The 25,476-nt window shown below is 41.5% G+C and overlaps 1 protein-coding gene across 1 annotated transcript; it reads right to left on the reverse strand.

Annotated features, from left to right (window-relative positions):
- Nucleotides 1-2,326: 2,326 nt before the first annotated feature.
- On the reverse strand, nucleotides 2,327-25,122 carry EDRF1 (erythroid differentiation regulatory factor 1). Its single transcript, XM_026039951.1, has 25 exons — nucleotides 25,052-25,122; nucleotides 24,184-24,392; nucleotides 22,678-22,744; nucleotides 21,725-21,850; nucleotides 21,118-21,242; nucleotides 20,507-20,666; nucleotides 19,186-19,287; nucleotides 18,776-18,897; nucleotides 17,537-17,648; nucleotides 16,730-16,877; nucleotides 16,525-16,633; nucleotides 16,032-16,143; nucleotides 14,083-14,343; nucleotides 13,181-13,252; nucleotides 12,909-13,059; nucleotides 10,883-11,071; nucleotides 9,722-9,922; nucleotides 9,143-9,361; nucleotides 8,649-8,872; nucleotides 7,107-7,265; nucleotides 6,678-6,827; nucleotides 5,929-6,082; nucleotides 5,618-5,733; nucleotides 4,655-4,818; nucleotides 2,327-2,486 (listed from the first exon to the last, which is right to left on the reverse strand). The coding sequence occupies exons 1-25, from the start codon at nucleotides 25,112-25,114 to the stop codon at nucleotides 2,327-2,329; spliced, it is 3,675 nt and encodes a 1,224-aa protein (XP_025895736.1). The 5' UTR covers nucleotides 25,115-25,122.
- Between the last annotated feature and the right edge of the window lie 354 nt (nucleotides 25,123-25,476).

The following is a 25,476-nucleotide window of genomic DNA, read 5'->3' on the forward strand; positions in this document are numbered from 1 at the left end:
TCCCCGCGTAGCCACCGCTCCTGTGCACCGCCGGCCTCCGCAGGGCGCCGGGCCCGCGCCGCGGCGGCCTCCCCGCGTAGCCACCGCTCCTGTGCTCACCCGCACCGCGCAGCAGCGCCCACAGCAACCTGCTCGAGAGGAGCCCCTGGTCAGCTGGAGCTGGAGCAGCCGCTGCCTCGCTCTGCTCTAAAGACTCACCTACCGTGGCTGTTTCTGGGGAGAGCTGATGCCTGTCGGGTAGAGCAGTGACGCGTCCAGCCACCCAAGTGGCACCTCAGGCACCCTGCACACGAGGAGATTTTCTCTTCCCTCTGCAGCCCCTTAAGCATGCAGAGCTTCTGGTTTATGTGAAAGAACAGAACACTTATTTACAATAAACTATTTCTGATCACAAACATACTTGTTCAATTGTTATGTTTTTCAAATATTACTTATATTGTAGTGGTGACTGTACATCCTCAGTGGAATAGGACAATTCTTGCAGTGCTCAGCTTGCAGACCAGTTATTGCCACTATAGACGCTTAGAGTGCAGCATCCTAACACTTAGATTTGGTTTCTATTCCTGTAAAAAGAGGATTTATTAATGGAGAAATAAACTGGCTTGTCCTTGTTAATAGTGGTGGTAGAATTGTTTGTTTTAGATGTAGTTTGTTTAATTGGTTATCTATGAAAGGAGATTACTTAATCTAATTTAGCAATAMTGCTACCTTCATATAATGCTAAGGAGTTCATAGAAGATTCAAATCATAATATACTCCATTATAATCCTTACCAAAGTCATTCATGGTGTTAGTAAAGTGCTGAGATTCCTAGAATAAAAATTCCCTCTTTGCTGTTCTTAATTCCAAGTACACAACCTGAATTTCCAATTAGTGGAGAAGCTTCGTGCCTGGAACAAGAGGTCACGTGAAGGGAGGGATGGGGCTACGGCGGCACCTGCGGCTGTGTGTGCGGATTCAGGGGCCGGAGCAGCGCGGCCTCTGGAGCTCAACGGAGCGGCCCGAGCCTCCAAGGCTCCAGCGCCCACCCCAGACGCCTCCCAGGGAACACTCCTGATGGTTTTTAATCATTTTTTTTTTAAATCATTAAAGAAAAATACTGTAAGAAGAGGTACTAGGACAGCTGGGCATTAAAGGCAGGAGGCTGCAGCTGTACCCTGAGGGAAGGGGAAGCAGCAGTGGCCTCTGCCACTTGCCTTGTGAGGACGGCTGGGCTCCCCGAGCAGCTCCCAACAGCCCCGGATACGCAGGAGGGGCCGTCCCAAATAATCCACAACTGCCTGAGGACCTGGAGCGGCCCTCGTGTCCCCTGCAGGCTCTGCAGGAGGGGAGAAGCTCTGCGAGAGCGAGCGCTGGGGACAGCGGCGGAAGGTGGAGGGGACGCGAGGGCAGCCCCTCGAGAGCAGCCCCGGGGCTCCCCGCGCCACCGAGGGGCGTCCGGAGAAAGAGCATCGCCCCCTGCGGCACCACAGCCTCCTCCCGCCCGCTCAGCTCACTCTCAGCAGGGACTAGCTCTAAGATAGATAAGGTTTTCTTTTAAAACCTTTTGTTTAARGTTTTCATTTATAAAAGTTAAAAACGTTTTCATGCTCCTGAGCAGTTTGCTTCTCTGATGAAAGCATAAAGGCCACAGCCAATAAAAAACAACACAGACTAACTCCCAGACTTATATTTAATAAATAAATTTTTATTTAAAAATATGCTCTCATTTATTCACAGTTTCAAATCTGAAAAATACTATTCTTGATCAACTCCAAACACGGCCAAAGCCATTCACTTTCTGGTGTAAATTAAAGCCCAGGGACGGGTAATATTTGCAAGAGTCTTGCCCTAAGCTGGAAAGGCACCTCCTTCTGTGCAGGACAGTAACTGGAGAAGAAGCTTGTCCACATATTCAAGGAATATGGGAATTAAGAGGAATTTTTTTGTACATCTTCAGTTCCCAGCACTGGTTAAAGTGTTCCAGTAAATGAAATATACTTTGTAAGCAAAGCTTAAGTATCAAACCAGAGCAACTGTGAGATTACATTTGTATCACTGCAAAAAAGCCCATTACCATTAAAGAGGAAAATTGTGAATTTTTCCAACATACGAAAAAAACAAGTTTACATCCAGAACCCCAGGTCAGCATTTCAACCAAAGAAATGCAAGTAACCAAACTATTGCAGAATTATCCCAGAAACAGAAGCGATTCCTGTTCTTCCCACACGGAGAAGGCGACCACGCAGGCGAAGCTCTCCCCACCTGCAGCCAGTCCGAGCAGCACGTGGGGAAGCCGAGAGCGGCGCGGGGCGCGCTCGGGGCGCGGGGCGCGCTCGGGGCGTGCTCAGGGCGCGGCGGCGCTGGCGCCCGCCAGCTGCTCCAGCAGGCCCAGCAGCAGCTCCACGCGCTGCAGCAGCGAGGCGCTCCGCGCCGCCGGCGCGCGCAGCAGCAGCGAGTAGACGCGCTTGTTGGTGCGCAGAACCTCCTCCTCCTCGTGGATGACCCTACGAGCAAGGGGGACAGCACACAGCTATTCAACGCATCATCCTATTTTATTCTGCAARCTATCATTTACAACAGCATTAATCCCTATTTCCTTGAAACAAGATGGGCGGCGCTTGGATTTCTGTTACTTCCTTAATTCCCGTTTCCTATCATTCTACGGCACTGCAGCCACTTTCCATTGATGCTGCAGGAGGGATGAGTTCCAGCTTCTCAGCTCCAATCTGGCCACATCATTAACTCCTAATCCCAAACCACATCCCAGATTGATATCTCCAAGAAAAGCTCTRCATTTTTGTGTAGAGACTTGTTGCCAAGTTATTGTCTGTCTCGATCGTGGCTAATGCTAACAGAGACCTGAATATCCAGGAGATGCCAGAGGGAAATTCACAAGGTTTTATTGCTCACGTGCAATTGCCTGCTCGTAGTTCTGCCCTCGAAACCACTTGGCAGAATCAGGCGCAGGTTTGTTCATTAGACAGAACTGGCCAGTGAAATGCAAAGTATTTCCAGGATAAATTACCAGAACCCCCGTAACTAAGCACTACTTTCAATTACCTCTTGCCTCTAATTTACGTAGCCAAATTCAGTTACACTTTACGCCTTTAGCTTTCAGATGGTAAAACTGATGTCACCCTGTTTTGTTGCTAATACGCAGGTTTCACCACTGCCCATTCACTTCACGTGCTCTGTTCTCTGCCAAAGTGAATCCAGACTCAAACAGGGTTTGCAAGTTCTTTTCCTCCCTTTCCAGCCTGCCTCTTATTAAAACCATAGGCAGAGATGATTTACCACAAAGCAGAACAGAGGAAGTGTAAAGGAGACCCATGCAGGAGGATATTGGGAAAAAAAAAAAAAACAGATTTAAGCCTAGCCTCAAACTACCCTTGTTATTCCTGCTTACTAATATTTGCGTTAACACTGAAATGTATTCCCTGCGTATGAAATTTTCATTACAAAACCACATTCAAGAGAGACACTATGATGGGAACGTGCATCTAGAAAAAGTGATACACACAAAGCCACAAAGATTTGTTCTATTATGTCTCATTCCCAGGTTACGAGACAGTAAAACTGAAACTGTTGCTAGGGCTATTCAGTTACCTGGGGCAGCTACTTGATTAGAAATKAATTATCTTCTTCAGCCCTCTGCATTTCACACATTGAGATTGCCACCTTGTGGAAGCTTTTCTTTAGAACGGATTTAAGCCAACAAGGCACCTGAGCCCCTGCTAAAACGCACCCAAGCTCCCATCTGCTCTCCTGTTTCTCCGTTTCCCACCAGGCAGCACTCACTCTGCTGAACCATGAACTCGTGGCACTATTAACCTTTGGCAAAACAGCCCTAACAGGAGCAGCGCTTCACTCTGCAAGGTGTTTAACACAACTTCCAGCAGCAAAAGAACCCCTAGAATGCTCCACACGAGAACTCATGCTATGTTAGTGTCATTAATGTCACGTGAGGTAGCAGAGGCCATCGCAGTAACACGCTGCTGCAGCCTCTGCTGTCCCACACAACTGTGACCAAGAAAGGCTCTGCCTGGACCCCACGCAAYGCGCTCACACCCACCTGCCAGCAACAACCCTGGGCAAGGACTAAGGTCACCCAGACTAATGACAGCCCTCAGGRGCCGACTGCTGCTCTGAGCCCCCAGCAGCACCACACAGGATTCCCTCATGGGGCTCCCTTAGGCATCAGAAAATTCTTTCATACCCAGGAATATTTCCCCCATGTGCATCCTCCTCTCTCCTTGGCATTAGGGATGTTCCTACAGTGATTCTGCAGTGCTTGGCATGCTAAAATACACTGGTATGTTTTATTATCATCTATCAGAAGATGAGTTGTATGCTAGGTCTAATTTTTGTCTCCTCTCTTTCCTGAGGAAAGATCAGAAAAGAACAGGCAAAAAAGCTGCCCAGTTACACACCACAAACGTTCCTCTTGGGCCATTCCCTCAATATCTCACAAAACCCACGCATAAAACATTGACACTTTGCACGATCAAGGCAGAACTCTATTCTTCCCAAGTAGAGAAGAGTCAAAGCCAYTAAAAAGCAGAAGTGAAGATCGCCTTTCACGCAATGTGCCCCAGTACATAGTTGCCAATTCAGGTGCGAGAACTGCATCTAGACAATGCTGTTTTCCAACGCATACATAGGTTCAACCTACCCAATTTTCTTTTTGGTTGAAGTTAACAATTTAACAGATTGCAGGAGAAGGAATGACATCCTGGACTCAAAGATGCTAAGCAGCTTCAACACCTCTTCCTTGTTAAGGCCAGCAGAGGAATCATTAGATGTCGTATTCTCAGCATTATTTTTATCCTTGTTTAGCTGCAAGAAAAGAAAATCATTTCACTCGGCTCCCTCATCAGAAGGAGTTTCAGCTCAGCTGCACTRCCACATTTACTGAGCAACTTGCTGGGGAGCTTTAGGAGAGCACTCCCAGTATCACCACTGCTACGATGCCCTCGTTAAGCGGCTTCAGTCATTAGCATCATACCCCACGCTGTCCAGAGGCGATGCCAGCTGCTCTGCCCACTGTCACAGTAGGTTTTAGTCAGGAAAACAAGCACTTGAGCAGASAAAGGATGAGCGTGCATCAGCAAGTAGAGCGGGTAATTTTTTATTTATGCTTCAAGCATCTGTTAGCACTGGCTACAGACAACCTTCCAYGCTGTAATGCTTTAGTATTAGATGTACTACACACAGAGAATTCTTATTTATGTTGTGTATGTGTCCTTCAGTTCTTTAAAAGGACTTTTAAGGGATACAATTCYGTGTAATCCAAACTGCTCAAAAAGAGAGTCGATATCTCCATAATTAAACATGTTACAGTCAATCTCTGTAGCGCAGGGCAATTCAGAAGCTCAAACATTTAAAGAATCAGCTACAGTAGTAACAAAATGCAAGGCACTTTCTAAGGTTGCATGAAATAAAGAAAAAAGAAAAAGCTTTGCATCCAACACATCAAAAAATATTAAATCCAGTTCCATTTACTGTAATAGGTTGAAACCCCATTCATACTGTTGAAGCAACTGAATTTACTAAAAAATAACCAGGCAACCTCCAAGTTTTACGGGAATGCACAAGGTAAATGACCCGCCTATTCGCTCCCTTAGCTTTTGTTTACCTGTTCACACTCTGCTACAAGCTCTTTTCTGATGAGCTGAAATGCACACTTGGTTTTCACCACTATATCCAAAGCTCCAAACAAAGTCTTTAATTTCCCAGCATTGCTGCTCTGACCTAAAAGAAGGAAAAAAGAAAAAAGCTTGCATTCCAGGGTGCACATTGAAAACCTGCAAGACGAAATACAGTCGTCTTGATTTCAAGAGAAAGGTGTTTTTGAGAGGCGATTCCTGCCTTCATGAACGGGACTATCTAAAACCAGAATAACKTGCTTAAAGGTATTTTAGACAACAGTTACAGAGCTGGACTCACTCGCCATCTGGAATTCGGCAAACGCCACTCTTTCCAGCTGCACACGCAGGAACTCACAGGGCGCATCCTTTAAGAGCTGGAAGAGTCTTACTGCTTTACTGTAATGGAGCTCAGCAAGGACACGATGCTGCTTCCGCAGATGTTCATCGCCAACCTAAGGTACATAAGTATCCAGATAATTCATAGGTAGAAGCATTAAAGAAAACCTGCTTACAGATACCAACAATCACTCCCCAGCTCATATGGAAACGGTTTATCTAAATGCTGGCACAGATCACCAGATTGCCAAAGTTACYGTATTTTCCACAGCTAGTGCTAACAAATTCACGACGAGTGCAATTAAGCTAATCAAAGAGAACTACCATAAAAAGTCATCATACAGTTGCATTCTGTTTTCTAAGATTTATTAAATCATATGCAAACAGCCTCCTGCTAGAAAACGTACAAGTCTGAAAAGCGTAGCATGCAAGCCAAAGAAATTTAAGTATTTTAAGTACTTGTCATCAACCATTTCCACTATGGGAASATAGAAGTACCTAGAAGACATGGAACCATAAACCTTAATATGCTTTACAAAGACACTCTGCTCTCCAAAGTAAGCATATACTTTCTAATAATTTGCAGATAAATTGCAATTTTTAAAGYTAAAAATTTAAATAAGCATATCCCAGCTCTATCCCAGCTATATAGAAAAAATGAATAKAAGTTGTCCCACATCAGAGAAAGAACAAAACTGTTGGGGCCAGTACCTGGTTCCTCAGGCAGCTGTGGTACATGGAAGCAAGCCTGTGGTGGATGGTCGCAGCCCGATACTGGCACAGAGGCTGCCTGGGAGACACCGTGTCCACATCACAGTATTTCAAGGACTTCATCATGGCTTCACTAACCTCCTTTTCTATCTATAAGGGAAGAAAAAGGACAGTGTCACCACTTTGAAACAAGAACATTCACCAAGTGAAAGGGTAAGGGCTTCATCTTTATTTGTGGAACCATCTTTTCATTAAGAAATACACACACATTCATGACTAAACAAGTTGGCAAGAACTACTTCCAAGTAGTCTTTATCCGCTAAAGCTTTACAAGGTATCCCAATATCACAAACCATCAATTTTGCTTACCATTCATTTTTAATGAAGACAATMGCTTATTTTGTCAGTTGTTGTCACAAAACCTCTTACCTGTTCCTGAGCCTTTCTAGATAATGGAGCGTAATCCTGCTGAAGAGTTGCCATCGTGAAATAGGTCGTAGAAAGCTCCCAGTTTACGGAATCCCAAACAGCTGGATGCCTCTCTCTCTTAGCTAGAGATCTTAATGCCTTCAGATAGTAGTCAATGGCCTATAGATTATAAAACAATATAGTTACTGCATATTTATATCCACTAGAAATCCATTCCCCTTTAGTTTTTCTCAAGGGTAAATTCAACYCCTATAGCATAACATCAGTATTTTCCTTATATCCATTCACACTGGAAATCATAGCCTGGCACTTTTATCTCCCACATTTACCAGCTGGCAATATGAGGAGAASCAGAAATCACAGCACTCAGAGGAAGGGAATGAAGCTGAAACAGCARCAACTGAATCTTCTTAATCTTAGAAACCACAAAAAAAAAAAGATGCATTTGTGAAACCACAAATAGCTACAAGCAGCGACTGACAAAAAGTATTTCAGATAGTTTCTCTCTGTCCTTTTTATTTTCTTCCTCCTCCTGCTTCAGGGCTTTATTTAAGCACTCCTTCACTCTCACTGTGTTAAAGAATGAGGCCAAATTTCTACCACTGTCTACCTCAGGGCTTGTGATATGTATTTGCAAAGTTCAATTGGCCAAGTTAAAACATAAAGCAGTTGTAGGCAGTTAGTGGACAAGTGGAGAAAATACCAGAAATGCTGCTGTTGTATTAAGAACGAATCGACTTTAAATTCTGTTGTTATTAATTCATTTTCCAGGCCCACAATTTTTTGCTCTCTTCTTTCCAAGACGTTAAACCATTACGGACCATTAAAAGTTGCTGAAAGCTTTAAAGTCCTTATCCAAACAGTAAAATGGTATTTTAAACAGGTTTTCTTTATTAACTTACCTGATTTTAGTTCAGACAGACATAGAGTGGGAGAAGAGAGAGAGGAAAACACCTGTGTGGTGCTTTTTTCAGTAATCTCAATAACAATTAACACGTCTAAGTGCAGAGATCAACACTACACTATAATAAGTTGCCAYTTTAGAATGAAGTATTTATATTTTAAAAGCTAAACTGCTACTTTTTCAACTAAGCCTCAAGCTTATTTAGTTAGGATTAGGGTAATGGAAAAGAAAGACAGTACAAGTTACTATGACTTAYCTTTAAAACAAAGTGAAATTACTCTGAAAACGCACCTTTGACCACCTGGTTTTCCCGTGCAATATCCAAGTGACTTACCAGAGATATATTTGCTTTTTATTCTAAGAATGTTTTGGGGACCATCTGTTATTTTGGGATWAAAGTCCACAGTACTAATTTGCTCTTAACTCTTAAAAGTAAGATTTCCAGTAGACTGCTATTTTCCTCCACATCTTAACTAACAGAAACTTTTGGAACCCACTATAATTTTGTAGTTGCTATTTAGATAATTTACAAACATCTCTGCTGCAAGAACATCATTATTTGAAGCCCCTGAGGATATCTACAGAAATTATACAATAAAAGGCATACTAGGGTATAGATCCTAGCTAAAAAAAGTTACCTTATTATAATAAAGGGCCTCTTCTGGGGAAAACTCTCGTTTGAAGTCGCCTTCAGCTGCGCAGTGGGCTTGAGCACAGATTCGCATTAGTCTTCCTGTGTTGCACAGCAGGAGAGCTGCRTTGGTTGCATCCTCAATTGACTCAAAATTCTGAATTCCCTTTTCAAAGCAAGAGAAGCTCTTCTTCCAAAGTTGCTGCTCTGCTGTTGATACGTTTTTACTCACTAGGAGCAAAACACAAGCTTTATTTCATTCAAAATTCTTAAAAGATACTRAGCAAGCATTTCTATTATGTTATTTTTCACATAACTCTCTACAGAAGATCCTAATCTAATATCAACACAGATACTTCTTCTTTAAATGTTCCCTCTGTGTCCCCGAATCCGAAAGGCCGAGGTCCCATGCAATATTAGTAACTATAATCATTATTGTACTTCAGTGAAACAGCACAGCCAAATTCTTAATAAATATAAAAGTCAATAAAGAATACTTGCCCACTCTCTCCGTCTGCACTGCAGCAGCCTGGTTCATGTAGAACACTCCAATTTCATTCCTGATATTGCCCATCCTCTTTAGTACCTGTATGTGCTGCTCTGGATTTTGATTTTTCAAATTACTGAAAAGTAAAATTTCGTAGGCTGCCTCATAACATTTACAGCTGACTGAAAGTTGGCACTCCAAGTCTGTAGACAAGTCTGTGGCCCATGCAAACACTAGAAAATAAAACACAAACCTCAAATTGGAAAGCATTTCCAAAAGAGCAGTCTGTAATAGTCTGGAGGAAAATGTCCAGTAAGATGAACTACATCCAAAGTTTCCTCCAATTCTTCTTGTCAGAAAGAATTTATCCATTACTTCAATGATTATTTTCAGTTATTTACAATGTATGATTTGCCTGAGGTTGTATTTTGAAGATCTTCTTCTAGGTACTATAAGCTTTCTCTAAGAGAAATAGAAATGAAGCACAACAAGCTCCATAACTGATACTGCCACCTATTTTTAAGGAAACAGTGAGGTTACTTACGCCCATTCCAACTGAATGAGGACTGTCCGCTCTTACATGAGCATCGTACCTTGGCAGCTGGATTCTCTGTGGAGACTGTGCAGTATTTCCTGATCTTCTTTCGTCTGGTAGTTAAATTCTTCRAGATACGCCGCTCTGTTACTTGCATTTTGGGCAAGCATTAGTTGGGCATCTCCACAGAGGGTTAAACACTGACAAAGAAACACCAACGCTTCGGGGAGCATGCTGGCACAGAGGCAGCAGTAGGTATCTACCAGAAACAAAACATCCCAGGGGTGAGGGAGGGAAGAGAAAAAGATTTCAAGCTTGCCACACTTACTCTCTGAATGAAGGCAGACACATTTTCCTCGGAAACTTAAACAAAATACTCTTTCGAAACTCTTAGTTGTATAGAGCAAGTGATTTTTTGTTTGTTTTTTATTGTAGGCAGTAAAGCTGATATACCAGAAACCAAACAGGCTGCATCTGGATCTCAGAGTTGATTCTAAAAGCACTGAAACCAACTGGATTTACACAGATCTACCRAACTCAGATACGTCCTGGAAAGAGAAATTCCTAAAAGCTACAAGTTCAACTCAATTCTCAAGTCTTTAGAGGACTGAAAGCTACAAAATGCTTTGTGAAAGCAAAACTGCACCATTACAATACTAAATTAATGGRATTTTCTTGTTACTTAGTCTCTTATAACAATAACAGAAACATCCTGCTTTCACTGCTTTAAACAGTATCCAGTAATACTTGGAGATGCTTCTCATTTCACAGGAGCATCCAATTATACTGATGAACAAATTTAGTGTTTCAGAAAGGACACATTAGGATGAAATGGGAACCAGCAGGCGAGAAYACCCTCCGTTTGCAGGGGCAGTGCCAAGAGCAGAGATTAACAGAAAAACAGATGGCTCGACACTGGGACAAAYGCCCCCCAGCTTTAGTGCTCTGACGTGCCCAAACTGCCCGCTAAATCATTCATTCTGCCCATCAAACCCCAAATCCCTCTGCACCAGCTGGAGACAAAGACCCCTAGAGACTAAGTCTTCCTAGGGACTTTCCTCCTGGAAGAACAGCTAGATGTTTAGTGTAACTAAATACGGGCTTGTCAGACTTGTCACTGCAAGCCACTAGGATAAATCGTCCATAAAAGAARTATTTGACATTGCAAAAGGGATATGCAAGTAACTGCACAGAGCAGAAACGTGTTCTGGTAACTCACCGTGGCACTGCAAAGCGAGCTTGATGTATCGCAGAGCTCTCCCATATTTCTGCAGGCTCAGAGCAGCATCGGAAAGAACGTAATAGGCCTTAGACGACTTCAGAATGAGCTGAAGCTTCATTTTATACTGCCAGGATCCAGGAATCATTCCCGAGAGACTGCAGTGCTGGCCCTTCGGAAAGGAGCCCACTGCAAGACGGAGAGAAGCCCCTTAGTAACCCCCCATTCCATGTCCCGTGTCAGAGGTCTGGTCCCACCTCCCTGGAGGACAGGCACTAGGACAGCCCTGCATGAGCCCCAGTTGCCAGCCCGGCTGCTGCTGCATTTTTCACCTGCAATGAATCCTTGGAACTCCCCCCGACACTTCACCTCGTAGCAGGATGTCTGAGCAAAGCAAGCACAGCCAACATCAATACCTCTCATGTTCCGAGTGCCCTCGAAACACTGCTGCCATGGCCAAGACTTTGCTGCTAAGTGGCAGTAGAAGAAACAAGATCGAGCCACTAACAGAGTCAGTTTTGCTTTCAACCAAATCCATGGAATCTGCTCTCTATTTTTGCACCAACACAGCCCATAAGTGGAAGCAAGCTCGGCCTGAGACCATCTCCAATACACAAGAAACCAGATAACCAAGCCCCTCCTAAAGGGAGACCTTTAGTTTGTCTGTTCTTTCTCACACTGATTGTAAGTTATCTGCAGCATTAGATGAAGGTTGCTTCTTTGATGATGGAGTGGTTATAGATTCAGGAAGAGCAGACTCTGACTTTGCACTTAGAAATCCTGATACCAAAGTCCAAAAAAAGAAAAATTGCTTTATATTAGAAATTCAGCAATTAATAGCAGCTTTTCTATATACCAAAACACTTCTTTTACTTCCCCTACTGAAACTACACAATTTACATAAAACATCTTCTAGAAAAGCAGAAGTTTCYCCCTTATCTTTATTTTTCTCACTATGCTGAATCCAATCTTTGTGACCCAAAGCAGCAGTATATGGCTGCTTCAGGGAAAAACTTCAGTACGGAACTAGAAACCCAGCAAACATTGCACAGATGTCACAAAAACCACTTCATCGCCCACACTCCTCAGAAAAATTTTGTTTCTAAATAGGAAGGGGTAATAAGTGCACATGCCACTTGCCAGCTGGCGAGCAGCTGGAATGTGTCATCGCTTCCAAGCTGACAGGGCAGGAGGCAGAGCCTGGCTCCAGCAGAGCTGACCTCAGCAACTGCTCTCGTTGGGCTGACCTCAGTGAGGGCTCCCGGGAGATCTCAGCACAAATCAAACACACAGGCTGCATTAACAGCACTGCACAGAACCACAGCAGCTTCTGACAGGGGTGTTGTTACATCCTATAGTCAAAGACTGGAAAAAAACAGCTTCACATCTCCAGGTCACTGGCCCTCAAGTGACAGCCATAAAACTGGAAAAGAAACCTATCAATACTTCAACTCAAAGTCAAATTTGTTCATTAGTTCGTGATTTTAAGAAGGGGATGACAGGGAAAAATAAGGAATTCTAGAAATACTTTTTTTTTTTCTTTCTTCTCTTGATTATGCCTCTAAGGCTTCTCACCCTAGAGAGAGCTCTGTGTCTTTCAGGACCTCTGTTTCTGTTCGTTTAGGAAGAGACTATCAGAAGATCTTTCAGAAGTTTCAAGTGACAAGAATGAAGACTGGGTAAAGACAAAACAACCCCCCCACACACCCTACAAGTTCACGGAGCCACAGAACAAGTCTTTCAACACCYCAAATATTAAATCATTACGTAAGTCATTTGCAAGCCACATCTAGATAAGATGCAGCAACATTCAATATTTACCAATAGAAGTTGGAGTACTTTGCATATCAAAGATCCTGTGCATTTCTTCTCATATTTCAAAAGGCACAGCCTGTCCTCCYGTTCTGCTCATTTGCTCTATGATTTTTGCTTTTTCAATAACCAGTGTAAACTGATAATCAAAACAAAGCAAGAGGAGTTTGCTGCAGAACTGAGAAGGTCTTATTTGCACAACAATACAACTTACTTTTGTCTAAAAATAAGGCCATCTGTTTTTCCAGACATTCAGGACCACCACTGTTGGATTCATCTTCATATTTCAAAGGGATCGGAGTGCTGGGGTCAGCTGCAGGAAGGTCACCTTCTTTTTTAATGCTGCTGTCAACAGATTTCAAGCCCTGCAGAACAACAAACGACATGAATTCACCTTGAAACCACTATTCAGCAAATCACAGAACAACCCAAAAGCTGTGTACTTTAAGCAAGGGGAATGTTAGACATTAGAAAATTGAGACTTACCTCCAGGACATAACTCAGCACGAGCCTACAGCGTTCCTCAGTGCCATGGCAGACAGGAAATGCACAACTAGGCTGAGAGGAAGAGAAGAAAAAAAAAAAAAAAAATCAAAATACAGAATTTCAATGCTGACACCTGTAAGAAACAAACATAACTTTGAAGTTGATGTGAACTCTACACCGAGAGGATCCATGGTGTTTCTTTCCCTGATCTCAGTAAGGGATTCATTTATTTCCCATCAATGTTCAACACTTAAACAATTATTCTTAGTCATTTATGGTAAATCAAAATACAAAGCAAAAGTGACAGCAGCATCCACTCCTAACAATAACTGCAAAAGTATCCACAGATGGTCTGCAATGCAGACTATTGCAGACCAATGCAGACCTCTGTATTTGGGAGGGAAGCCATAGACCAAGTCTACAAATTTGAAAGATGTCCCAAACCAAATTAGTTGTTTCCTTAAGCAATATTATCATATAAAACAGTATCAAATAAAATAGTAATAATAAAAACAATCGAAAACCCCTGTGTTCCCACAGTCTTTTCATCATCTGCTGCCATTCAACGTGGCCATGGTCAATCCTTTCTCCATTGCTGCTACAGGAATGATGTTTTTGTAAAGAGCGATACCGAGTCCTGCCATAAAAACCACAAGTGCAAGAGAGTAAGGCAGAAAACCAATATTAGTTTAAGTCTCCTATACTGTAAAATTCAAAGCGCTGAAAATTTATTAAGTGCTCACATTCCCTGATCTTCATATGCTTTAATTAACCTGAWACACACATACAAAACACTGAAACAGAACAACACAAAACTAAATTCTGATAAAAAGCCTTAGTACTTAATCGAACACTTGAAAAACAATCCCTCACAGCCCCTCCAAATCCACCCCTTCACTTACTCGTATTCGATGAACAGACTTGTATTTCTCTGGTACTGACAGCTCCCCTACTGATTTGATTATCGCCACTGCTTTATTGTCATCTGGAGGGTCTGAGCTGTTACTATAAGAGCCATTTTCATCACTATCCGGCATTTCTTCCTCTTCTTCACTGTAACTCTCATCAGAATTAACATTTATAGGGAAGTCTGCCCCATCTTCTTTTTTAGGTTCATCTAACTGAAAAAGCTCTGATAACATGTAGTTCGCTGAAGCGATAATCTTTAAAAATAGAAAAAAAAAGATTTTTTTTTCTTCTGAGGGACAACATATTTATTTTCTTAGGATAGGAAGCAAACAGGACAAACACATACCTATAGGCACACACTGATTTCTGTTAAGAATATGGACTTGAGCAAAAGTTTTAAGAAATAATTTTAAAATACTGCAGATTGTTAACGATTTGTGCACACACATTCCCTACAGTTAGACCCGTTCACATCCTTTTTAACCCTCCCAGCTCAGATGCAAACAAAAGCCCAAACACCTCTAAATCTAGAGCAYAACCTGCCTCTTTGGATCTTGTAGAGTTATCTGGACATGCAGATGACCCATCRGGGTCTTTGACCTCTTATTTTGCATGTAAGGGCACATAGGTGCATATATCCTTCCTATCCCAAGAGGACTTTTGAAACCAAGGGATGCATCGGATTCGCCAAGGGAAACCTGGACTAGAAAAAAGGCAACAAGAACTCACGGAGTGACCTGCTCTTAGGCACCCAGTCTCCAACTGGGATGCACCATTTAACTTTAGGTGACTCAGCTCCACCTTAAATTCCTAATCCTTTGTTCCTCAAGGATTAGGTAGGCGCTAAGTAATAGCTTTCAGGCTTGAAGTTTTGGATTTCAGCACTTCAAGCAGGATCTGACTGCCAAAAAAGACTTTCATTATTGCTCAATACACACACAAAGCAGTTACAATGGGACATAATTTCTAGAACTAGCACAAGTTACTTTCACAGTGAGATCTCTTGATTTGAGCCTGTACTTTTCACTACCACTGAGAATCAAGTAAAGGACATGAGTCCCAAGAGAGATGATTACATTTTTGGGATATTAAGTTCTGCATTTGACTTCCTGAACATTTTAAATAATTTAGATAAATAATTTAAATTATTTAACATTTTAAATAATTTAGATTAACTTCTAAAACATAGCAAGAGTTCTAAAACCTGCAAGAAGTTGGCCATCAAAAAACAAAAGCAGCCACTTGTGCTCACAATCCTTTCTTCCAATTTTTGCATTCTTTATATCGGTAGCTCAAGAAAGACAGAGTTTGTATCACAGCTAGAAACTGAAGCCCTTTTCATAGTGATGGCATATGTGGCTATAAAAAATTAAAATGCTTAGTTAAGGTGCCATGTTGTTCTACCAYAGCCTGAATAAAGCAGGTACCACCTATCAGCTTTCACATCTGCTGCACTAGGCCAGTTTACTTTTTTAGGTTAAATGCAGTGGTATTTTCTTATACTATTCTGAGCACAGATTTCTCTATTTAAGATGACTTTACAGACTGCAAATAGACTTAACAGTCAAGATCCAGAAGAGAGCAAGACACACCCTGCTATCTTCTGTTACTAAAAGAGAAGCTAGTGGCGGCAGTTAGGCACATATCTAATGACAAAAATTCTTCCTAGAGCAGATGACTTGTGCAACACAGAGTCAGTGCAGGCTACTGCTAAAAAAAGAAAAAATATAARTTCTCAGGACCTAGAGAGCACGTTTGTTACTACAGATAAAGACAACAACAAAAATTAAATCTAATACTCCTAAAAATACGTTACTTTGATATTTAACATTGCGCAAGGAGAGCTGTGCTAGGAGAGAGAGTACTGCACAGAACATTACCAGAGATGATGAGACCATGCTCATTATATTTACATAAAGCYACAGGAAAATACAACTCTTACCTGAGGATGTCTGCCGTTGTCCAGCAACTTCAGACAATTGAGGAGCAAGGTTCTGATAGTGCCATAGTGCTTCTTATTCTGGTTTTTCTTCAGCATCATATTGCAAGCAACTCTAAAAGAAAGTTGAACAAAATTCCTGTGTAATTTCTTCAGATTAGAAGGAGAGAGAGAGAGAGAGAAGAGAAGGGGAAAAAAAAAAAGCAAGAAGCTTTAAGCCAGTTTGCCACAAAAAAGCCTTCCTCAACTTCTAAAAAGGTCTACAAGCCTTGAGCAATAAAAGCATAGTTTACATGGAAAAACAGTGAAGAGCAGTGAAAAGTGAATCTCTGATTCAGTGAGATTGAGGTTTACCAGTCCTGTGCGTAAAAGAATGTATTTTCACTTCATAACTAAATTTTTGCACTTGCAAATTTGCAACTGCGAATTCTGGACTTGCAAAGTTGGCAACTGCACCCAAGAAGCAAGCGTTACAACAAAAGTGATGAAAACTCACTTGTAGAGAAGAATTGCCACAGGCATTGTAAAAGGGTTTTGGTATTTGTCTTCTGTTTCTTCACAAAGAGTGGTTAAGTCATACAGTTTTACTATATCACTCCCACTTGCTGAAAGGTAAAACCTTTAATTAATCAGCATGACATTAACATAGATCTTATGCGGAATTTTTTGTTTGTTTGTTTAACTGATCTAGATTTACTTACCCTTAAATAACCAATAAGTATGTCCTTCCTTGGTACAATTGGATTTCAGAAAAGATAAGATATTTTGAGCAATATCTTTTATCACTTTGGTAGAGAAATTTGAGTTTTCCAAATTGGGAATATCCTCAGTCTTGATCATTTCATATTTCTGTGGGAAACATTTTAAACCCAAATTTAGAAGTGTTGCTTTATTGATTTGTCTTTCCCACTTCCCGAGTTCCCCGCTTCCACCAGACACAAAGACAAGCAGCTTCTGTGGCATAGGAGAAAAAGTCTACAGTAATAACACCACTTCAGCAGAACAGGTGGAGTTAGTTTTTATGGTTTAATTATTTTGAAAGCARGTGCATCTTAATCACATTACTGAGAAGTTTTAAAAGGGACTCACTGGGATAACAACTTTAGATAAAGTAAATAGTAGGAATAAAAGAAAAATCCTTCTCCCCTCCGCAAACAAGAGAAACRAACAAGAAAAGCACACAAACAACCATCCTTATCTCAGAAAGTAAATAGTATTGATCTTAAGGTTTAAGAAAACATTTTTGCTAGTACATGTATATTTTTAATTTTGTCTCAATCGCATATCCCCATCAGTAGAAGCAGGTATCCTGAAAGGGAGAAAAAGATATCCCARTATTTTGGGGGAGATTGATGCAAGTTGTGAATCTGCTTCACATTCTAAAATAAACAATTCTTGTAATCTTTTGGTCAGAATAGACAAGATCAGAAGGAGATCTGCTACAACTGGAGAGATTTCGGAAACTAAAGAATGGATAAAGCAGGTGTAATGCAGATAGGCAGGCTCACCTGAACAATTCCATTCACGTGAAAGCACATCACAAGCTCTGGCACGTTGCATATTAAGTTATCCAGCCAATAATCAATTCCTGTCAAGACGTTTATTGGTTTGTTGTTATCCCTAAAAACAAACATTTTTAGTGTTATTTAAAATCTTCATGTGCTATTCCTAAAAGATCAAGAACTATTTTACTCATAAGATTAGATAAAGGCACCTGCGTGCCTTTTAAAATAAATACATACACACACACAGGCATATAAATATACACACACACACACACACACACACACACACACACTCACACACTCACTCTCAGGTGGATTCCAAAACAACTTCTGTTTTGTTACACTTTAAGAAGTCAAACCAAGGAGCTGTATCAAACAGATGTACTAATATCTCCAGGTACAGTGAAACACACTCCCATTCCCTGAGCAAACTGGAGTTTTTGCCCTCATTTAACTGAATTCTTGCCCTCGTTTAATTGAAACTCTAACAAGCTTCATTTCGTACTACTGCCAAGATAAAAAGTACTTAAGAAGTTAAAGGAATGGTAGCCTTAGCTGCAACTAACCACAGCACGAGGCTTCTCATACACCCTTCAAAATTCCTTACAAAGTAGGCTGCTAGTAATTACCACGTGTCTTAAAGATGACATAATTACACCAATTACACAAGCTCCAATTATCCATTCATTCTTTGCCTATGAACAGGCAGAAACAGAAGGACTAGTAACCAAGTAATCAAGAAATATTACAGAAAAGTAAGACGGGCAGAAGGTAGAACTATTAGAGTTACAGAGTTTAAGTGTTTGTCAAGTGCCCAGCTAGCAGCTCCTGATATTCAGAAGGTCAATAAGAATCACGACTTCCTTCCTTTATAAAAATAGTAACAAAGCACAGGTTAATTAGAAAGCCTCTGTTTATCTGATCCTTAACCCTAAAAACTTGCACTAAAGTCAGCTGGGGTTGTTAACTGGTGCTTCAAAACAGGAATGAATCACAGAGCCAGAAGCAGCAGCAATGGTTCTCAAGTTCCCAAGGAGTCACAYGGGCCCTGAGATTGTTTCTGATTTTCTCTACTTCGTAATGCCGTTGCCATTTAATTCTAGAGAATTATTTTTTTCTTTAAAATGCACATAAAAAGAAAGAGTCAACAACACAGAAGAGAGCTAGATAAACAGAAAAGCAAAGCAACAAGTCAGGCTAGATTGGTACAGACATATATAACCCAGTAACTTCAAAATTCACCTGAGACGCAAGCTCACAGCAGGGTATCTCCCACCTCCAAATATAGGCATATTTGATCCTACTAACATGTGGATATCTTCAAARGTCCACAAGATGTTACGAACAAAGTCATTTTTAAGTCCCTTCATTAAGAGAAAAAAAATTGGTCTATAAATCATTATTGTAAAACATGCTTTTGGTGACAATCTGTAAAGTTATGAGAAAGCAAGATGCTAAAGCAGCAAATTAAAGACAGTACATAATGAACTATGCTATGCAATCACATTAACTTAAAAGATTGAGATAACATGCCAAAAGCTACTTCTACAAAGGACTACATTTCTCTCTTGATTCCAAATAATACCAAATTTTAACATATTGGATTGAATTGGGGGGTACGTGTTTGAGCTCAGACTTCACGTGTAGCATACCTGACTGTTTTCCCCGTCATTGAACAAAGTAGTCAGGTTTTGTTCTTTGGGGGCTGAGGCCACATGCCCCACTATATATGAGGGTTCAAGAGGCACACTTCCCTGTGAAAAGCACACGGATAAGGAGTGATTCTGCTGCTGAGGTAAAGCTAGGCCATTAAAATATATGTACAGAAAATAATATTCTGAAAAAAAAATCCACCATATAAAGCTATAATCTGCATCTGCTAGCCTTACTAAATGTATAAAATGATTAAAAGCCTCTAGTCAGCAATTATAATGCTTTTTTGTAACTAAAATATAATTTTTTTTTATTTTTTATTCTTCTAAGCTTTAGAAAGAAATGTGAAGCTTTTTAGAGAAACCACTTATTACTCCAAAGTCATCTCCACTTATTTCACCAGAGACAGCACCAGATTATTCATCTCCCTTAAGTCTTCTATGATGAAGTCTTGTTTATTTTTAAGAGTTACTATATAAAAGCACAACATGTTATGATAAAGTGTTTGCCTAATTTGGCAATGCTTTGTCAATTCCCACAGACAGTCCTTTTCCTAAAAACTTTCAAGTATTGGAGTACAACTATTTCTCCACTTCAGAATGTGCCCATACCACACAGCTACAATGTTATGACTGATGCAAATTAGACTCTTCATAAATTAACTACTCAAGACATTTGGTACTATTGTGTAACTAAGCATGATGCTAGATGATCGTTATCATCATAACATAGAMAGAAAACAATCTGTTTTCAATCTCTCAAAGATTTGACCAATTCTTSTATTATGCGATCTTAGCCACAGACTAAAATCCTGGGTTAGAGTCTAATACTATCATAATTTGTAGGATAATTATGGCAATATCTCTCGTTTCCACTTGTGTAGTCTCAAGGCAAGTTTCTGTACATGTTACTCAATTGTAACTGTAATTGTAAATATTTTAATAGATCCTTAGCTCTATTATCACATAATTTTAATGGCATATTTAGAAAGAAAAGCCCAAAGTCTCACATATCTTCACATACCACCTGAATGGATATAAAATTATCATGTTCTTTCAGGTGAAGTCATTGATTTGTCTCTCAAAAATACCTAAATACATACTTCATACTAAAGTGACAAACAAGAGCATTTCTGAAATTTGGAGCTCTGCAACATTGGCCTGAGCTAAAACATATGCACTACCAAGTTGTTCTTTTCCCCCCRCCTCAAATTTTCCACCCCAAGCAAAGAGGACTATTTCAATAGCACCTCTGCAAATCTTTGACTCCTTATGCTCTCTAAACAGAATCAAGGTCTCCTTTAAAATGCAAGGCACTAACCTGGTTCGAGGCACCTGGATCTTCAGATATTGAAGAAGGCATTTCAAAGGGAGCTGGCCAGGAGGCCTGTCCTACTTCATCACTGTCACCTGAAACAGGACTGTCCTGGTGCTGTTTTGAAGTGGAAGGAACGGGCTGAGCAGCTCCATCACCATTAATACTGATAAAGGAACATCAGAAGTTCAGTCAACAATATACAATCACAATTTGCTTTAGAATAATTACATTTAATGCACTTCATTYGCAAAGAACAGCTTGGCTAATACTTTCAAAGACTGGTATATTGACAAGCTGTCCATTGCTCTAGGTCTGCCATATTACTGAATCATGAATATTTTCAGATATCTGCAGAATCTTCTCTCAGATACAGTTCTGGAGACATGCATTTAAGTCATGCTTACTTAGAAATTAAAGTATATTAAAGTATTAGGTAAACTTTATTAAAACATTGATACTCTAGTTATTTTCCAACCAGTACCCTGTATTTTCTCTGCAAAAGGGTAAAGCACTAAGACAGACCACAGTGCAATTCTAACATTTCACCTCTAGACAAAGAGTGAGGAAAATGTAGGGTGGCAGCAAATTCAAGACTCATAAAAACTTGAAGTTACCTGTAATATAAAAATTTGGAAAGTATAGCCTTCTGGTACCAGTGCTCTTTACTCTTCTTTTTTCTTTGCCATTTCTGATCAATCAGCCTTTGATAAAACTCTTTTAGCCATGTCCAGTCTCCTGTCTAGGCAATAGCACAATCGTGAAATTAATGTGGAGAAACAACTACACAACAAAGTGTCTAATTTAACTTATGAATACTCACTCATTCCCAAAGAAGGACAGAAAAATAATTTAGAAAGTTTAGCGACAAAGTTATATTAGAATGAAACCAACTTTTCAGCAAGAAAGTCAGATACATGGTAAGAGATTAATACTACATAATTAATATTAAAATTTATGAAATAGTACAACAATACCAAAGCAATTATAGGAAAGTGAGACATGTAATTTTAATCCTACATTATTACAAGTAAAAGAACATCAGATTCTCTACTGCAGCTTGTGGATAAACAGATTGCTGCAGAATGACAACATTTGCTTCACGCYGGCTTTCTGTACCCGTAGCAAACCAGTGTCTGTGTACCAAAATGAGAGAACTGTACATCATTTTTGAAATACTGCATTGTTACCATATGGCATACTAAGTGAAAACGACTGGTTAACCTGAGATGATCTCATGAAGAGCTCTTGAATATCTAGCTCATCCAGCAGCAGCGTCCGCCCAATTCGATGTACTGCCATGCTCACGTGTGACTTGCTATAGGGTATCTTGAGGAGTTTTTTAATATTCTTACAGGAGAAAGGAAAACAAAGATTATATTCCATATAACCACAGAACCACAATTTTCCTCAGAAATTTTAAGTCAAGAACATGGCACTAATACTGGAGAGACAYGGGAAAACAAACAAAACCTTAAAGAGCCAGACCTTTTCAGAAGGCCAGTCCAACTTCTGGGATGGGGGGTTAATACATGCAATCAACTTTCTAATGACACCTACAAAAAGCTATTTGCTCAGATACTATTTCTTCACGTCAGTCAGTGACAACAGCCATTTTTCTTATATAATACCACTATCATCCATTTTTTCCTTCCTTCCCCTCTCTCTTCCTCACCCATCTGTCCTTACACTGAGATGTTGAAGCRTGGCTTACCCAGCTGTACTGCCCCAAGTGTAAGAAGGCATCACAGTGACTGCCACCACCTGAAAGTGTTTCCATTCACTAATATTGTTGATGGCAGCCATTAAAGTCCCTGGATTTTAAACAGCAACAGGAAATTCACACTATTTTCCAGTACAGCTGTCATCAAAATACTGACTTCACAAACACACAAGGCTGACCTGCCTTATACGTTCATATGTCATATTCACTGACCTGCATATTTTAGCAAAACATTATTTATAGAACTGCATTGGAAATAAGATTTTTATCTACATTTCTTTTATTCCRTGATCATAATTCCATTGGACAACAGAGCAGAAATTAGATGATTTGTCTATATTTCATTAGAGATCTGTTTCTTTTAGTCAGAGGACACAAAGATCTGTCCTTCTGTCTTAAGAGAGGATTTATACATCACAAATGTTTGAATCATGAAACTCAAAGTTATACATACCTCCGAATCAGACACAACATCCACATCATTCCCAACCGAATCAATGAAGTCATATGCCATTCCAAAGCTGTTTAGAAAAYATCACAAATTAAGACGAATGCAGCGTGACAGGAAATACACAGCTACTTGTTCTCCAAAGCACACCGAGCTTCTGGAAGCATTTCCTTCACTGAAAAACAGAACCTAGCTAAACACTACTAACCATTATAAGATCTACAGTGAATTTAAAAAAAAAAAAAAAAAAAATTGAAGTTCCACAAGTTTTCCACTGATGTCATGGAAAATACTTAGAAAGAAATAAATTTAAAAACAAACTCGTAACACATACATGAATGTAAGAGCTGGGTTCCAGGCGATACCTACCCGCCTCTTCCCCATGGAAACGAAAACAAAACAAACAAAAAACATTTTTTTCAAAGCGTTTCTCTCTTTAAAGAATTAACCATGCTTTATTCTTTATTTTTAGCAGTTGTCATTTTATTTTGCTTGTGTATAAAAAGGACCATTTTCTTCTGTTTTTGAAACATAAAACTGGCTTAATTCCTTGAACAAGCACCTCCTTATATTTTAACTCGCCCTTAAGACCTCTTTAAATTACAAGCTATTCAAACTTTACTTTTTCAAAATGTAGATCATTCTTCCAAATTAAATCACGTATTGACATATCAAATATATGACATATAAATGCCTGAATTCATACTTCGACTTTCATACTTCCATACTTCCACTTCTAACTCTTTCCATTTTTAACACTGCAAGTAGAGACAGAAAGTACAATCTGTCAGCCTCTATTTGACAAATAAAAATAATACTTAAAAATTAATAAAGTCTGGGGGAGAAACATGTCAGATCACTTGAAAAATAACAYATGTTACTTTATACCAATTATTATAACAGAGATATAAACAGAGACCTCCTGCACCCTGCTAAATTTCACTAACCAGCTGAGCATGATTTTTGCTTGCTCAGCACAGGGGCTAAATCCCCTATTTAGAAGCTCCTTCTATTCACTTCATCCAGCTATTTAACAAACATCCACACAGAAAGATTATTATTGCTTTTTATCTTTGCCACTTCTTTTAACTGCTATGCATATTCTTGACTACGAAGCTTATTTTGCCATCAGTCAGACAGTTTTCATTCTTAACAATTAAAATTAGCCAAAGTGGCTGCTCAGCCATCAGGGAAGACCTGTATTTGTTCCAATATCTTATAGTATTAAACTCCAAGGCTGGTTTGATTTTGACCACACGACAAGAACCATTTAGGATTTAGCTTGACTGTCTCAGGCAGGATGCCAATACGCATTTAACAAACAAACACCACCACCAACTTTGAATATCTATAAATAACAGCATACAGTCACGAAGCAAGGAAAAATAAAAGGAGGGAGCAGGGTAAAGAAAATGTAATGTATATTTGCTGGAGAATACTTTGAAATACATGGGGTCAGTGTCAAACCTAGTCTTAAAAGACTGGGGAGGGGGAGGAAAATGATGCACTTACCTTGAAAAGGGTTTACTTTTCTTGTTGTTGCCAAGAATGGTTGTCCCGGCTGGCCCCAGCTTGGCGCTTTCCCGTAGCCAGTTTGCGGGTGGCAGTTTCAGGTCAGTCTTCTCCTGCAGGCGGGCGAAGGCGGCCTGCGGGGGCGCAGAGGAGTATTTCACCACAGCGCTGCTCTTCACTTCATTGCCTCCCAGGAACAAGAGCGAGCTCTGGTTGTAAAGGGAAAGAAAAGAAGTATTTGGTTTACAAAAATATGAGCTAACGCCACCAGGCTGTTTTGCACCTACTCACTCCTAGCAGGACAGGCCATTTGGAGGGGGAAGCAATGCCCTGGGCTCTGCAATTACTCTCCGCTCTGCCCATGCCCTTTTATGCTCCCCAAGTTGGACGTGTTCAAGCCTGTGCTGGGTGCCACAGACTCCCACTGCGTCACTCCCACGCTCACTCCGAGGGGCGACAGCGCTGCACGAGGCGGGTTTCAGGCCCCCCGAGCTCCCCACGGACTACAGATTAGCGCCCAGGCCTGATATGAAGTACGTGGCGAAGCGTTTACCCCTGTTCAGTATAACGGCCCTGCTTCCTGAGGGAGCAGCCGCGGCCCACGGGTRCCCGCGAGCTCCACGCTCGGAACGGGGGCAGACTGAGAGAGAACAGCTCCACAGGACAGCGCTTAGCGTTTAAGCCGCTCAACAATAAAATAAAAGCACGGCTCGCAATTAGCGCTGCTCCCTAATTAGCGGGTGCCCTGCCGCGCCTCGCTCGCAGCCCCCGGCGAACGCCGCTGCGGGCGGCGTTTCCTCCGCGCCCGGCCCGGCCTCCCGCGGACAGGAGCGGCCTGGTCTACGCGCTCCCCCCGCGCAGCCGGTACCTGCTTGGGCTCCTCCGCGTCTCCCCTGGGCGCCTCGGCGCCGGCTGCGCAGGGAACCTCCATTTTCCGCCCGCCTTCCGCTGGCGGCGGCGGGCGGCGCGGGCCCCGCGGCGGGACGGGGGGGGGGGGGGGGGGCCGAGCCACCTCTCGCGCGCTTTCCCGGGAAGTCCCAGGAGCCGCTCGGGGCGGGGCCTCGCAGGGCGCTGGCCAATAGGAGAGGCTAGATGGGCTGCGATTGGAAGGAAGGGCGGGGCCTTGTCGGGAGCTGGCCAATGGGAGAGGTGGTGGGCGGGGCGTGAGGGCGGCGCGGCGCTGAGGGGAGCGGGCGGTGTCGCCGCCGCGGGACGCGCTGAGGGGAGCGCGGGGCGCTCGGAGTCTCCGTGGCCGCGCGCTCGTTCCGGGGGGCCCTCAACAGCTCTAGGGGC

This window comes from Nothoprocta perdicaria, unplaced genomic scaffold (genome assembly GCF_003342845.1).
Source record: "Nothoprocta perdicaria isolate Ctin4 unplaced genomic scaffold, notPer1 scaffold_247, whole genome shotgun sequence".
In the NCBI taxonomy this organism is placed as follows: Eukaryota; Metazoa; Chordata; class Aves; order Tinamiformes; family Tinamidae; genus Nothoprocta; species Nothoprocta perdicaria.